The 15,955-nt window shown below is 43.0% G+C and overlaps 1 protein-coding gene across 7 annotated transcripts in view; it reads right to left on the bottom strand.

Annotated features, from left to right (window-relative positions):
* Nucleotides 1-15,955, bottom strand: part of nsfa (N-ethylmaleimide-sensitive factor a) — a 59,073-nt gene that overhangs the window by 683 nt on the left and 42,435 nt on the right. For 4 of the 7 annotated variants that reach the window (XM_085785069.1, XM_085785068.1, XM_085785064.1 and 1 more), the window contains 10 exons: nt 15,850-15,924; nt 13,723-13,910; nt 12,352-12,447; nt 12,113-12,269; nt 11,007-11,140; nt 10,694-10,840; nt 9,190-9,324; nt 8,713-8,826; nt 7,208-7,263; nt 6,796-6,853 (listed from right to left, as the gene is read on the bottom strand). In XM_085785069.1, coding sequence (XP_085641195.1) covers nt 6,823-6,853; nt 7,208-7,263; nt 8,713-8,826; nt 9,190-9,324; nt 10,694-10,840; nt 11,007-11,140; nt 12,113-12,269; nt 12,352-12,447; nt 13,723-13,910; nt 15,850-15,924 — 1,133 coding nt within the window. In that variant the 3' untranslated portion in view covers nt 6,796-6,822. The remainder of the gene's footprint in view (nt 1-6,795; nt 6,854-7,207; nt 7,264-8,712; nt 8,827-9,189; nt 9,325-10,693; nt 10,841-11,006; nt 11,141-12,112; nt 12,270-12,351; nt 12,448-13,722; nt 13,911-15,849; nt 15,925-15,955) is intronic. The other 3 variants (XM_085785070.1, XM_085785066.1, XM_085785067.1) reach the window with 1 other exon arrangement.

Genomic DNA, 15,955 nt, shown 5'->3' with positions numbered 1-15,955 from the left:
GCAATTGGACACAAAATTCAAAACAGGACACATCTGTAAAATGAGTAAAATATGAGTGAAGACTCACATTTAAAAACACTGTCTCTTTCCAATAATAAACTGTCTGTTATTCATGTTACCATGTTACTCTGTATAATAAATGAATGTGCCCCAGCCCTGACTTTGATGTTGCATGATGCCATGCTGAGCGTCAGCCAACAACCTACTGTACCTACTGTATAGATTTCTCTTTGGCCCTATGGACTTTGACTGGCCTTTATCTCTGGGGTTCTCATTAGTGTTGACTTGCATTGGGTTGCACCATCTGTTTACATAAGAAAGTTTGTAAAGGTAGAGTCTAAGTTTGACTTGACATTATAAATGAAGCATCGTGGTGCTACAGTGCTTTTCTGACCCATGCATCAGATTCTAGAGACATAAGGGAACATTGTTCACAACACAACATCACACAAAATCACAACATTATTTATAAATGTCTCAAAATTATCTTTTGATATTATTCAGACAGAGTCTTTTCTTACTTTTTAGGAACAAAATTTTGTGATTCACTAAGTTACGTTGCACTCATAGCATGAGGATTATCTATAAACACATTCACTACACATGTGACAGATGGTAGTATTAAACATACACAGCACAACAAATGTATCAATAGATAATACAGACTTCAGTCGTGCAGCTTTTGGTTGCTTGAAAGTCGCAGAAACTCATGGAGTTCCTATTGAGTGACAAACATCTGATTATGCTAACCCAAGTGATGTTTTTTTAGTTTCTGATAATAGCAGAATATCCTTTTGGATTGAGAGAGGCTGGACTCTCTTCTACTCTGGAGTTGCCCGTGATGAGAGGCAGCAAACTGGTGTGGGCTTGCTCATAGCTCCCCAGCTCAGCTGCCATTTGTTGAAGTTCTCCCCAGTGAACGAGAGGGTTGCCTCCCTGCGCCTTCGGGTGGGGGATAGGTCTCTCATTGTTGTTTCGCCTTACGGGCCGAACAGCAGTGGGCCTTCTTGGAGGCCCTGGGAGGGGTACTGGAAGGTGCTCTGACTGGGGACTCCATCGTTCTACTGGAGGACTTCAACGCTCACGTGGGCAGGGTGTTATTGAGAGGAACAGCCTCCCAGATCTGAACCCTAGCAGTGTTTTGTTGCTGGACTTCTGTGCTAGTCACAGTTTGTCCATAACGAACACCATGTTTGAGCATAAGGGTGTCCATAAGTACACATGGCACCAGGACACCCCAGGCCAGAGGTCAATGATCGACTTTGTGGTCGTGTCTTGGACACTCGGGTGAAGAGAGCGGCTGAGCTGTCACCTGATCACCAGTTGGTGAGTTGGATCTGCTGGCAGGGGAGGAAACTGGACAGACTTGGCAGACCCAAACGTACTGTGAGGGTCTGTTGGGAACGCCTGGCGGAACCCTCTGTCAGGGAGGTCTTAAACTCCCACCTTCGGGAGAGCTTTGACCAGATCCCGAGGGAGGCTGGAGTGGACCATGTTCTCCACTTCCATTGTTGACGCAGCTGTTCAAAGCTGTGGCTGTAAAGTCTCTAGTGCTTACCGTGGCGGCAATCTCCGAACCCAGTACTAGACACCGGAAGTAAGGGATGCCGTCAAGCTGCAGAAGTAGTCCCACCGAGCCTGGTTGGCTCGAGGGACTCTGGAGGCAGCTGACGGGTACCGGCAGGCCAAGCGTGCAGCAGCTCAGGCGGTCGCAGAAGCAAAAACGTCTGGGAAAAGTTTGGGGAGGCCATGGAGGAGGACTACCGGTCAGCCTCGAAGAAATTCTGGCAAACCATCCGGCGCCTCAGGAGGGTGAAGCAGTGCTCCACCAACACTGTTTACAGTGGAGGTGGGGAGCTGTTGACCTTGACTGGGGACATGTCGGGCAGTAGAAGGAATACTTTGAAGATCTCCTCAATCCCACTGACACGCCATCCGTAGAGTAAGCAGAGGCTGAGTACTCGGTGGTTGACTCGTTCATCACTCAAGCTGAAGTCACTGAGGTACTTCAGAAGCTCCTCAGTGGCAAGGCACAGGGGGTGGATGAGATCCGCCCTGAGTACCTCAAGTCTCTGGATGTTGTGGGGCTGTCTTGGCTGACACACCTCTGCAGCATAATGTGGCAGTTGGGGACAGTGCCTCTGGACTGGCAGACCGGGGGGGGGGGGTCCCTCTATTTAAAAAGGGGGACCGGAGGGTGTGTTTCAACTATCGGGGGATCACACTCCTCAGTCTCCCTGAGAAAGTCTACTCCAGGTACTGGAGAGGAGAATTCGACCAATAGTCGAACCTTGAATTCAGGAGGAACAATGCAGTTTTCGTCCCGAGGGGGTCCGGTTCGGTAGCCACTGGATTTCATCTCTGCTTTTCATAGATGATGTTGTCCTGTTGGCTCCCTCGAGCCAGGACCCTCAGCATGCACTGGGGCGGATTGATTTGATTTGATTTGAAAATCTTTAATGTCCCCGAAGGGCAATTTGGTTTGCAGCAAAAGTTCAACACAGTAGAGCTCACATAGCACACACATGACACAATAAATACATATAAATACATATAGTCATCACAGATTACAGTACTGTACATCCTTCCCAACAGGTTCGCCTACAGCGTATTAAGGAATCTAACGGAAGACGGGACAAAGGATTTTAAATATCTGTTTGATTTGGCCTGACAAGGGAACGTGTACCTCCTCTTAGATGGGAGGAGTCGAAACTCTGCATGAAGAGGGTGGAGAGGGTTTGCCAGAATGGCCCTTGCCCTCTGAATGGCTCTGACCTGATAAACATGATCAAGGTCATTCAAGTTAGTGCCAATTGTTTTTTGGCAGAGTTTGACCACATTCTTCATCTTATTCTTATTTGATATGCTAAGGTTCCCAAACCAACAAATCATTGCAAAAGTTAAGATAGACTCAATAAAAGATGAGTAAAACAGTTTAAGAAACTTCTTATCAACGTTAAAAGACCTCAGTTTCCTTAAATAGAACAACCTCTGATTTACTTTCCTGCAGATGGCATCTGAGTTGCTCTCAAAAGACAGTTTATCATCCAGGATGGTGCCTAGATACTTATAATGGTTGACTATGTCCACAGCTGTGCCTTTGACAAAGGTTTGGGCTGTGACAGGTGGATTCTTACGGAAATCAATTTTCATGTCTTTCGTTTTTGACACATTAAGTTGCAGATAAGAATCATCACACCATCTAACAAAATGGTCAAGGACTGGTCCGTGGCCCGCCTCATGGTCCTGCAGGAGGCTGACAATCACGGAGTCATCAGCAAATTTAATTATGTGCCTAGACTCAAACGTGCTCTTACAATCATTAGTGTACAACATAAACAGCAGAGGTGACAAGACACATCCCTGGGGCGAGCCTGTGGAACACAACAGAGTCCCGGACAGGGTTTCATTAACACGAGTTCTCTGAGGCCTAGTTGTCAGAAAATCAACTAACCAGCATATAGTTCCAAAATCAACACTGGGTATTTCTGAAAGCCTGTGAGCAAGGACAAGAGGCTGCATGCAGTTGAAGGCTGATGAAAAATCAGCAAAACATAGACGTATGTGTGTTTTCCTGCCTTCCAGGTGCCTGACAATTAAATTCAATAGTGTCGCCACAGCATCCTCCACCCCTTTCCTGGGTTGGTAGGCAAATTGAAGGGGATCAATCACGGTCTGCGTCATAGCAAGCAAGCTCTTTTTTACTATACGCTCAAAACTCTTCAACACCACTGAGGTGAGGGCCACAGGACGATAATCATTTAATGTCTTAGGTGATGGTACCTTTGCCACGGGAACAATAGTGGATTCTTTCCATAATGTGGGAACTTTATTTAATGACAAGCACCACTGGAAAATGTATGTGAAGATTTCACTTAAGAATGGGGCACAGCATTTAAGTAGTCGGCCACTTATGCCATCCGGCCCATGACTTTTCCTTGTGTTAGTCTTTTCAAAATTGCTCCACACACTGATTTCATCTATCTGAATCCCACTGCTTACTGGAACTTCCCTGAATTTAGACAATTCTCCAGAGAAGTCAATTGAATCAAATCTCAAATAAAACTGATTTAATTCTTCTGCCAGGGTGGAGTCAGATTTGTCACTGTTAGACACTCTTTTCTTCTTGTCCTGAATTCCCATCATGGACTTAATTCCTCTCCAAGCGGAGCGAGAATTGCCCATCCTGAATTCATCCTGAACCTTGTCCTTGTACTGCATTTTGGCCAATTTGATTTCCCTTCTCACCATTTTTTGGGCTTCTTTTTGTTCAGATATGTCTCCTTGATAGTAAGCTATTTTTTTCTTATTGATAGAATTCTTGAGGGATTTGCTGACCCAAGGCTTATTATTAGGATACAGTGTGATTGTCTTTCTTGGGATTATCATCTCTTCGCAGAAGGTAATATAATTTACCACAGTGTCAGTCAATTCATCTAAATTAGTACATGAGTCTTTAAAAACATCCCAGTTCGTATTATGCAAACAGCCATTCAGTTCCCGAATAGCGCTCTCTGTCCATAGAGCGACCTCTTTGCGCTCAACTTTCCCCTTCTTGAGGGCCGGCTGGTAGACCGGAGCAAGCAAGACACAGCTGTGGTCAGAAGAGCCAAGTGGAGCCAGTGGGAAAGATTTGTAAGCTCCCTTTATAGTGCCGTAGCACAAGTCCAGTATTTTACCATGTCGCGTTGGACATTTTACATACTGGTGCAAATGACCAAGATGCTGTTTCAGACTACAAGTGTTAAAATCACCAAGGATAAAATGTGGGGCATCAGGGCATTTATTTTGCAATTGGTGCACAAGTTTAGCAATAGTGGACGCTGCTTCTGCCGTATCAGCTCTGGGATGTATATAAACCACTGTCAGGAACACCTGTGGGATTTCCCGTGGCAGATAAAATGGGCGCAGTGAGACCGATAAGAGTTCGATGTGGGGACTGCATACGGATTCTCTTATTTTGACAGATTTACACCAACGAGGATTGACGTACAAGCACACGCCCCCTCCCAATGATTTGCCGGTGATTTGTGCGTCACGATCAAGCCGGTAAGGCTGACCAAAACCATCAATGTCAAAATCTTGAGTCGGATCATAATCCCTCAGCCAGGTCTCGGTTAAAGCGATCACACAGGCATCCCTGTACTCCGAGATATGCTTCACATTCGCTTGAAGCTCATCCACCTTATTTCTCAGAGACTGTGCGTTGCCGAGGATAATTGAAGGGAGCGGCAAGCGGCGGAGTCCCAGTCTCCGCAGCCGCTGACGCACACCTCCTCTCCGGCCACGCTTCCTCACTCGAGCCGCAGTCTGCTGCTGAGGGCTTCCGGGTCTCTGAAAAGTTGTATGCCCCGCCGCCACCGATGCCAGCCGGTCCGAACGGGAGTTTCCAGCCCAATTCCTCCGGATCTCCGGCGGGATGCCATCAGGTGAAATCACTGCCCCTGAGTTGCTGCAGTGGATAAGGAAGTCACGGCTGTATCGGAGCCTGTCAGGTCGGTTGCTCTGTTGGACGCTTATAGCACTCCCAAGAGCGACCAAGTTCAGGAAAAAAACACTCACTAAATCCATGATGACTCGGGTATTTAAAGTATTTAAAAAAACGACACACAGTCGTTAAAAACACAGGTAAAACCACAGTTAAAAACCGCAGTTCCCACAATCACTTCCACACACTCTTGCTGCGTGTCGCCATGACCAGCGCCACTCACGTACAGTCAGGATTTCAGCCGAGTGTTATGCAGCTGGGGTGAGAATCAGCACCTCCAAGTCCAAGACCATGGTTCTCGGCTGGAAAAAGGTGGCTTGCCCCCTCAAGGAGAGCTCCTGCCTCAAGTGGAGGAGTTCAAGTATCTTGGGGTCTTGTTCACGAGTAAGGGAAGGATGGATTGCGAGATTGACAGACGGATCGGTGCAGCGGCCGCAGTAATGCAGTCATTGTATCGGTCTGTCGTGGTGAATAAGGAGCTGAGCTGAAAGGAGAAGCTCTCGATTTACCGGTCAATCTACGTTCCCACCCTCACCGCTCCCTTAGAGATAGGGTCAGGAGCTCTGTCACCCCGGAGGAGCTCGGAGTAGAGCCGCTGCTCCTCCACACCGAGAGGAGCCAGCTGAGTCGGCTCGGGCATCTGTATCGGATGCCCCCTGGACGCCTCCCTCGGGAGGTGTTCCTGGCATGTCCCACCGGGAGGAGACCCCGAGGAAGACCCAGGACACGCTGGAATGACTATTTCACTCGGCTGGCCTGGGAAAGCTTAAATTAGCTCATAACTAGAATGAGTTTGAATTTACAGTGCTGGGGGAACCCACCATTGGCAACTCCAGATAGAGAAATCTAATACACATGATACATAATGTAGTGTCATAAGATAGACTGGGGCTGTAAAATAAAGATGATGGGGAAGATTAATGAAATAAATCAATGGTTCAAAAGATGATGAATGATAACAATAATGGTAACCATGAGGGCAAGTATGTGCTCAGTGTTTACTCTTTTCCTGATATAGTCTATCTTAGGTGGATTTATGACAGGTAACTAATGCTGGGTAACATCTCTTTTACCATTTACCATTGTCATATCTGCTAGACAGGACCAGATTTTTGTGTCTAATGACGAACTTGTACAATAAATGTAAATGTTTCATATTTAAAATAAATTATACACACTACAACACCAACAGAATCACTCAAATTACTAAAGTAATAGGAAAATCTACTAGCTAACTAGCAAACTACAGCTATTATTTTTTAGCCTTCAGGCACTAGTCTAAATCATTGATTTGTTGTTGACCTTACCAGTGCATAGTGAGAGCGAAGCATGCCTTAAATTCTGATTTGATCTCCTTCATTCAACCTGGGGATGGCAAAATAAAGCCATTAAAGTCAGTGTTAGATGAGAAGAGGTCACTGATTATTAGCCTTTTTTTTGCACTTTTCTGTTAGGAAAATGGGAATATCCCCTCTGTATGTGTGTGGTGTGGGAATACAAGACTAGAGCTTTCAGAATCAATCATGTGTTTTTTTTCTGTGTTGTAACTGAGCCATCTTTGACTCACGATGGTGTAAAGAAAACAAGCTGACAGGATAATGGAGAAACATAAAAAGGGAAGGAGATGAAAGAATAAAAGAAGAGTTTAAACAGAGGGAGACTGCCTACAAGCCATGAAAATGAAATGACAGTTAATTGGTGCTGCGGTTTTGTACTCACGCTCCCTCGTCTCTGAGCAGAGACAGGAACTTGGTCACTCTGTAGTCCTGGTCCATCTAGAAACAGAAGCAGAAAGCACAGTAAACAGTTTGTTGACAGTAGACTAAATGGTAGTAAAAATAATCGGCATGAGTCAATGTGGAGCCAACGGTCACACCACCAATCTCCCAGCAATTATAGTTGGTGCCAATATAAATTTGGCCGAATCCCTTTAGTTCTTTCTTTAAGATGAAGCCAGACTGAATCGCAACGGTCAAAATCACTGACACGTGAATCCAACATTCCTCACATGTGCAGTCAGTTCAACTGAAGTCAGTCTGAACTGAGGAGGTGTTGACAGGGAGATTCTGTTTCCTTAGGGCAAAGCCAAGTGAGCAGGTTTTCCAGTCTCGGTGCTAAGCTAAACCAAAAAACTGATTTTTTTATTGCACAGACGTGGGAAAGAATCTTGTGCTCAAATTCACAACAAGAAAATACAGCATGATGATATTCAGATAAATTATGATCTTATTACAACCTTGTGTCTCAACAGCTCGCGTGCTGATTGGACATACAGAGTGGGTGGGGACAGACCATAACATTGACCTGACTGAACACTCTTCTTTAAAAGCTTGTTCTCATATAAAGTTTAGATTAGATAAATATTTATTCATCTCCCATCTAAACTATTTTCAATATAGTGCAGTAGTTTAGCCCATAAGATCAGGCCCAAGATATATGTAGGCCTATATTGTTCCATTTTTTTTGCAGTATGCGCTCTGAGTGGGATACAAACACAAAACAGTGTAGGTCAACTTCCTGCATTCATGTGGTGACTCGCACTTGTATCATCATGGTTATCAAATGATTTTATAGATTGATTAGAAGATCACTTCATGAACAGTTCAACAGTATTAGGATTTAGTAGTTGTATTTTTAACAATGGACCAGGTTAGAGGAATAACTGGTTCTCTGGGAATCTCATTCATATCCAAGCAAAATGACTGTTGGAACTGAAATATCTCTAACTGTGCAGTATTGAACTGAATCAGAAATTAAATCAGGGTCTTGTGACCTGAAATTGGGGGACATAAGTCGCAATACTCAGCCCTAGTAATAATGGTTTTATGAAAACGTATGAATTTCTTGGCTGGGAACAATAACGTCCCATGGTTTATGCTATACCAACCAGTGGATACAACAAATATGAGACATTGTGTCCCTGAAAGAAATTGAATCATCATATAGCCTACTCAGAAACTTAAAAATCGAAATGATCTGATTGAATTGTATTATATTGTACTGTATCAATTGAAATTTCTCTTCTTTCTTTTAACACAGTGGAAACACATGCAGTAAAAATAGTAGAAAAAAGAGTAGTTGGGGCAATCAGCTATTGGTAAAATGTAGTTTTTATCCTTTTTGTCCAAAAAAATGACCCATTTTATCTTGTCTTTGATCCAAACACATACAGCAGTTGACTGAAAGTGTTAGCATTAATCACTGCCATGGTGGATGGTCTGTACCTGCAGTGACATCTCAATGAGCACGAGGAGCTTCTTGATGCCGATCCAGACTCGCTTCCCTTTGAGTTGCTGTGCGATGCTGGTGCGCTCCTTATCTGTGAAGCTCCCCAGCAGCTGCAACGACGACAACAACAACATCAACAACAGACACATCAGAGTGGTGAGGATTTCTAATGCCATCTTCAAAAACCTCAGAAATAAAGATAGAGGGCCAATAAAAACACCCTGCTAATTACATTTAAGCATCTTCACAGATTCTCAGTCGTAGCTTTTGTGAATAGTTTTTCAAGGCTGTGTTCGCGCATTAATGTATTCTCGAGGATGGAGGCGATGTATAATTCATCGCATCCATCTGTGTTTGTGTGTCCTTGTGTTGGTGCATCGCTACCTTTAAGCATCCACATGTGTATGGTATGTCGAGCTAAATGCTAATGAGCACCTGTGATTGTGTGTGTGTGTATGTATGTGTGTTTGAACCTCTAAGGCGTCGACCAGCTGCTCCCCGGTGGAGATGTTGGGGATGTGAATGGTGGTGCTGAAGGCGTCCAGCATCTCCATCTCCTGCAGAACGTCCTTCCTGCTGGTGGTGCCGATGATGAGCAGCTTCCGGCCCTAAACACACAACACAGTCTCCAGTCATTTGCCCTGATGAGTAAAGGTTAATCGTCCTGTGAATAATGTAATGAGTAGATAAATATATTATTTGATATTTGTCAGAGGAGTCGACCTTGATTCATTTACTTGTTACAGCATTAAATCTTATATCTAACTCTCTGTAGGAGAGAAAGTCACCACATTTCCCATCATGCTAAACTGTTGCTTTGCCTCTATATTTTCCAAAACCAACAATGTATCAGTTCATCTGTTAATTTCCACCTCCCCCACACAGTCTGCTCTTTATTTTTCCTTGAAATATATGCATTGTGCTTGATAAAGGACTTTCTGAGGACTGATTTCAGCAACAGATTGTTACACATCTGGGGCTGGATCTACTAAGGGATTGCGTGTAAACGTGTGCAAAATTGGCCATTTAGCGTGTTTGCCTGAATGAATATGCAAATATGGGTGTTTCTGCCAGAACGTGCAAAATATTGGGAGGAGTAGATGCAAATAGATTTATTTAGCGCAATATGATTTACCAAACCTGAAACTGATTGCAGTGACAGTTTTTGTGTCTTTATTTAGTACGTTTGAAAGGCAAGTCTTAACTGGCACAGCTTTGCGCACAAATAGCTGCGGTTACTACTGGAGGTTTTTCTTGTTTTATCAACCGCATATAGGCTATAATCTCCCTCGTTTCTTCTGCTGCAGCTCGACAATATGTTTATAATCTATCGGATCAAATTTTCATTCTGCGTTTGTGGTCACCCAGCTCTCTGTCCACACTCTCCATGGCGGAAACGATTACCACACGCAAAACACTAATTTAAATGCTGTGGTTTGTGCGTGTTGTCATTTAGCGGGTTAATCTTAGTAGATAATTTTGTGTGCGCTAACCAAACATGCAAAATTTTAATAGGAGCACGCAATTTAGTGCTTCTTGGATTTTTTTTGTGTATGACCACTGAAATTAAGCTGTGTCTTCTATGTTGTTTTAAATTAAGCTAGAGGACAAAGGGGCAATTTGAATGCAAAGACAACAACTGTTGGTAGATAATCATTTAATTGTTGGATTTGTTGACAACTGTTTTGTTCTTTCGCAACTTCTAAAATGAGCTGAAACTGTTAATGTAAGAAGGGTAGGCAAAATAAGCTGAAGCTTCAGCCTACACGTTTTTGGTCAAGGTACATTTGTTTGAGTTTTTTAACTTGAGGGGGGAAAAAAATAGTTTCTTATTTATTTATGTTTAAATCATATGTGTATATATTGTTGTTTATCTATGTGTGTACTTGATTACACAAGTTAAAGCCTGAAATAAACTCACTAAACCAACTAAACTAAACAACAGTGTAGTACCACCAGTATCTATTGAGGTCTGACCTTGGGTGGAGCTTTCTTCAGCAGCACCAGCAGAGCCTGAAGGACCAAGTTGGAGAAACGAGGACCAATAGGGACGTAGTCCAGCAGACGCTCGATATCGTCCACCACCACACAGCTGAGCTGAGACTTATAGGCGTCATCGAAGACCTGAGGAAGGACGAAGGGAGGGGAAGGAAAGAATGAAGATTAATGGACAAGAAAAACTGGAGCGGTGAAAGGGAGAGGCAGCCATTAAATAAAAACAAATAAAAGAGCTCCAGAAGGCTTTGTTGTGAACGTACTGGGAGGGTTAAAACCCTGTCACAGCACTTACCTTTTTGATTGCCTGGCACTTGGAGATCTCTGAGTGTCCAATCATCTTGTCTGGAGAGCAGATCTTAATGAATGGGAACTGTGAGTCCTCTGCAATCTTAGCTGCCAACGCTGTTTTTCCACTGTGGGGTGGACCTGTTTGTGTGTGTGTTGAGAGAAAGGGAGAGGAGCAAGTAACCATCTGCACGTGTCTGTGTTAGTCTACATACAGCTGCTATATCATTAAAGGAGACATATTATGCCCCCTTTTCACAAATTAAAATAGTTCTCATGTGTCTTAAAGACATGTCTGTGATATACTTTGGTCAAAATACCCCAAGGATCAAACATCACTCTTTTCATCCTCTCTAAACAGCCCTGTACAAAACGGCTAGTTTCAGTGCCTGTCCCTTTAAATGCAAATGAACCACTGCTTGCCCCGCCCCTTCTACCGGTCCCAGGTAGGGGTGGGGTTATGCAAATTCAAAACCTAGTTACATCACTGGAAGACAACTGAGGGAACAGCTCGTAAAACCATGTGGATTTCAACCTACACTGCAAAAACTCAAAATCTTACCAAGAATATTTGTCTTATTTCTAGTCAAAACAAATCTCATTATACTTAAAATAAGACACATCACATAAAAAGTAGCTTGTTGTTAGACACGTTTTACTTCTTTCAAGCATATTTTTTACTTGAAATAAGTAGAAAAATCTGATACGTTTTTCTTCTTTATTACAAGCACAAAAAAACTTGCTTTCACTGGCAGATTTTTCTGCTTATTTCAAGTGAAAATTTGTTTGAAACAAGTGAAAATGATCTAAAAACAAGTTATTTTTTAGGTGATGAGTCATATTTTAAGTGGAAAGACTAGAAATGAGACATTTTGACAAGAAATATGACAAATATTCTTGGAAAGATTTTGAGTTTTTGCAGTGTAGGGAGCCTGAAAATTACAGATCTATTTGTCAGTTCACACATTTTTGGGCCGGAAGTCAAGACAAACACCTAAATATATGTTAAAGAGCCTTCAAAAAGTGATATTTCCATAACATGTCCCCTTCAAGGAAATTAAGCACAAATCATTGACAACATTTCAGAGCTGAGTGGTGAAACTGAGATCTCACCCTCCAACAACACGGCCACCAGGGGTGTGCGGTCGCTGTTCTTGGTCTGCTGCACCAGCAGCTCTCCGTCATCCAGGACGTGGGTGACGGGGTCGCCCCATTTGATGATGCCGTTCATGATGTAGCTGGCGTAGTCCTCCTGGTTCGTACCAAACGCCTGGAGAAGACCAAGAGGAAGTGTTAGTATGATGGAATTACACTGCGTTCTGCAGTTGGGAACAAAGCAAACAGGTACGTACAGGTTTTATGTCGTTGTTGAGGGAGCCCATGAAGTCATCTCTGGTGACCTGCAGCTTCTCTGCCCTCTCCATGTCCACCTCCACTGTGGATGTAGCCTGGGGGGGACACATACAGCTTTTTCACAACAACGTCGAGACAACAGTTCAGTACTTGTCTCTGCCCTCTGTATATCTAAAGCATGACCGACATCAACATCTCCCCCCATTCAGTCAACTTGGTAACACTTTACAATAAGGGTCCCTTAATTAACGTTAGTTAGTACATTATTAAGCATTAATTAACTGTTTACATATACTGTATATTAACAATCATTATTATGTATTACCTAGGATTAGGAAACACATTAATTAATGTAGCCTATTAGTAAGCAGATAATTAATATTTACTACCCAAAGTGGTAACACTTTACAATAAGGGTCCCTTAATTAACGTTAGTTAGTACATTATTAAGCATTAATATATAAACTAATGTGTTCATTAATGCTGAGTAATGCGTACATAATGATAACTAATTACATCATTCAACTTTTATTATTACTTAATTTATTAACTAATTTTGAGGGTAACACTTTACAATAAGGGTCCCTTAATTAAGATTAGTTAGTAGGCTACATTATTAAGCATTAATTAACTGTTTACAGATATATTAACAATCATTATTATGTATTACTTAGGATTAGGAAACACATTAATTAACGTAGCCTATTAGTAACGATTAGTAAGCAGTTAATTAATGTTTACTACTCAAAGTTAGTTAATAAATGATTAAGTAATAATAAAAGTTGAATAATGTAATTAGTTATCATTGTGTATGCATACTCAGCATTAATTACTGTAACACATTAGTTTAATGCTTAATAATGTACTAACTAACGTTAATTAAGGGACCCTTATTGTAAAATGTTACCAAAGAAAATAAGAAAGACTAATGTAAAAATGTTTTAAGTATAATACATGTAAATATATATTTGTGAGTGATAGAAATGTAGTTTGTAGGCTGTCTGTGGACTACTGTAGCTGAGTTTAGGAGAGCCCGTGTGTGTGTGTGTGTGTGTGTGTGTGTGTGTGTGTGTGTTTGTATAAGCCCTGTAATGTGTTTCACTATATATTTTTATTTTTGTATTACTATAACTTTGTATTATTTGTATCATTTTGTGGAAGGACCCCCTTGAAAATGAGATGATTCATCTCAAGGGGCTATCCTGATTACATAAATTCAAATTCAAACTTAGAAAATTTACCACCACAGTTCCCATCATGCTTTTTGGGTGTAAATATGAAGTATACAGTTGCTCCGAGTCTGTTAGTTCACCTGAGGGATGAGAGTGACAACCTGTCAGCTTGATTACTGTAAATGCCCACTGACTGACCTTGATGTGTCGGTTCATGGCGGTGGACTGAGCGGCCCTGACCAGCCCCTCCAGCTCGGCACCGCTGTAATTCTTGGTCTCGGTCGCCAGCTCCTTGATATTGACGTCCCCGGCCAGAAGATTGAAGCTCCGCATCTTGTTGGTGTGGATGGTCAGGATCTGGACACGGCCCTTCTCATCAGGCAGACCTGGGGGTGAGAAGACCAGGAAGCCAAGGGTGAACAGGTGTGGAAAGGAACTAAAGACGTATACTGTTTTTACCTGTTGTGATAGAAGACAACAAATTTCTGTTTTTATTTGGAACAGACATATAGGGCCCTAGTTTGGTGGTGCAGCGCAGGTGGCGGAAGGTAACGCAGCCGGTCTAATGCAAGTTTCGACCAGCGCAGCCTAGCGCAAAGTCAGATTGGGAGATTGGTAGATCGCGCTGCGCTGAGATAGGCGTGGCCGCGCAGCAGGGGGAGGTGTTACAGATTCAGCTTGGTGCAGTGGAAGTTTCGTGCGAAAATGTCCCGCCGAGGTTGCGCTGAAAGCTCGCCACCTCAAACCAGGTCTATTCTCAGCGCAGGGCGGAGCGCAGCAGGTGCAGTGGAAGTTTGGCTGACTGACCTGCAGTGCACACACGTCACCAAGACCTCACAGGCAGATTTACACAGTTCCAGGCACATTTCAATGCAATAAATATCCACAATAACCACTATTTAATGCAACTAATGGAATCAACACGTGAATTTATATCTATATAGATTGTCCCGTCACATCTGACGTCAGATCAAAGCAGAGATCAAAGGCTGTCGGCACATGTAATGGAAACTCCACCTGAATTAACACAGCAGGGACGAACTGGCACTGAAAAGCAGCTGTGGATGTCCCAAGAGCAGGACTGTCAGGGTGGATGACTGCATTTTGCTGCCGTGTTGAGACTACGCACTGTGCCCTGATGATCCCCTTTATTTATTTATTTACTTATTAATTTATTAGAGGGCGACTGCTTCGTCACGCGGCCGTAATGAAAAACAAAACACAAATCATCATCTCTCTTAGCCCACCACAACAGCCTCGGTATCAGATAGTCAGTATATAGCCTATACTCAGCATCTCTATCACAGAGAAAAAAGAGAGGAGGACAGAGAGAGAGAGAGACAGAGAGAGAGAGAGAGCGTCCTTTACGCTGATTTCATCCCGCATGGTGTTTGTTTATGTTGTGATTAGTGTACACCTCTCATCTGTCTTACACAGGGAATAATAAATTGAAATGAATAAATGTGAGTTTCTTTATTAGTTTATTAGTTGTTGTTTCTTACACTGAGCACCGGTTCTCAGTGTATCAGATCAAACCTGATTAAGGATATTAGTAAACTCATTATTGGTCACTCTGAGCTCGGACCTCCGGACCAAAACAGCTGTTTCCTCCTGGGAGAGGTTCGGCCTCTGGCGTCGCTGTCTCCTCCGTCCATGTCAAAGTATAAAATGACAAACTTGCAGTGCGCATCGCCCGCGGCGCAGTTAAAGGTGAGGAGAGGAGCTCATTTGATTGGTGAAGATCCGAATCGGCTGTGTTAATCCCACTTCTCCTCCTCCTGTCTCCCTCCCGCCCTCTCTCCTCCCCCTTTGCCGTTTGCGCCGGTGGGAGGGACGAGGGGCGGGCTTGCGCTGGTCTAAGTCGGACTGCGCTGTCCAGCAAATGGACCTGGACACGCCTAGTTGGCGTGGCGAAGCTGCGCTGAACTTAGACTTCGCCCGGTCTAGGAAACTAGGGCCCATAAAGTTCCCATTCTATTCTATTCTTATCGTCTTTACGTCTTTACTTAAAACACATTTCTTTAGTTTAGCTTTTCCTGATTTTATCTGACTAACTGTTTTCCTCTGTTTTATCTTTATTTTCTCTAACCAGCCCTATTAGTTTTATTGTCATTTTATATTTTGTTATTTTATCCTCTGTGATTTTATCTTCTTGTTTTAACTGTCTGTGTAAACACTCTCTTGTTTTAACTGTGATCCTCATTTTTCTCTGTTAAGCACTTTGTACTTTTGTTTGATAAGTGCTCTATAAATAAAGTTTATTATTATTACCTCAATAAATAAAGTGGGAGCTGAACAGAGAGAGAGTTTTGTTGAAATACTCACTGATTTCCATCTTGACCTCAAACCTGCCAGGCCTCATGAGGGCGTCGTCTATCAGATCAGGTCTGTTGGTCATGCCTGAGAAGAGAGAGAGAGAGAGAGAGAGAGA

The sequence above is a fragment of the Trachurus japonicus genome, chromosome 8 (genome assembly GCF_045865225.1).
Source record: "Trachurus japonicus isolate A0001 chromosome 8, Traja_1.0".
In the NCBI taxonomy this organism is placed as follows: Eukaryota; Metazoa; Chordata; class Actinopteri; order Carangiformes; family Carangidae; genus Trachurus; species Trachurus japonicus.
Note: the sequence above shows the minus strand (reverse complement) of the source record. Positions and strands in the feature narration are given on the sequence as shown.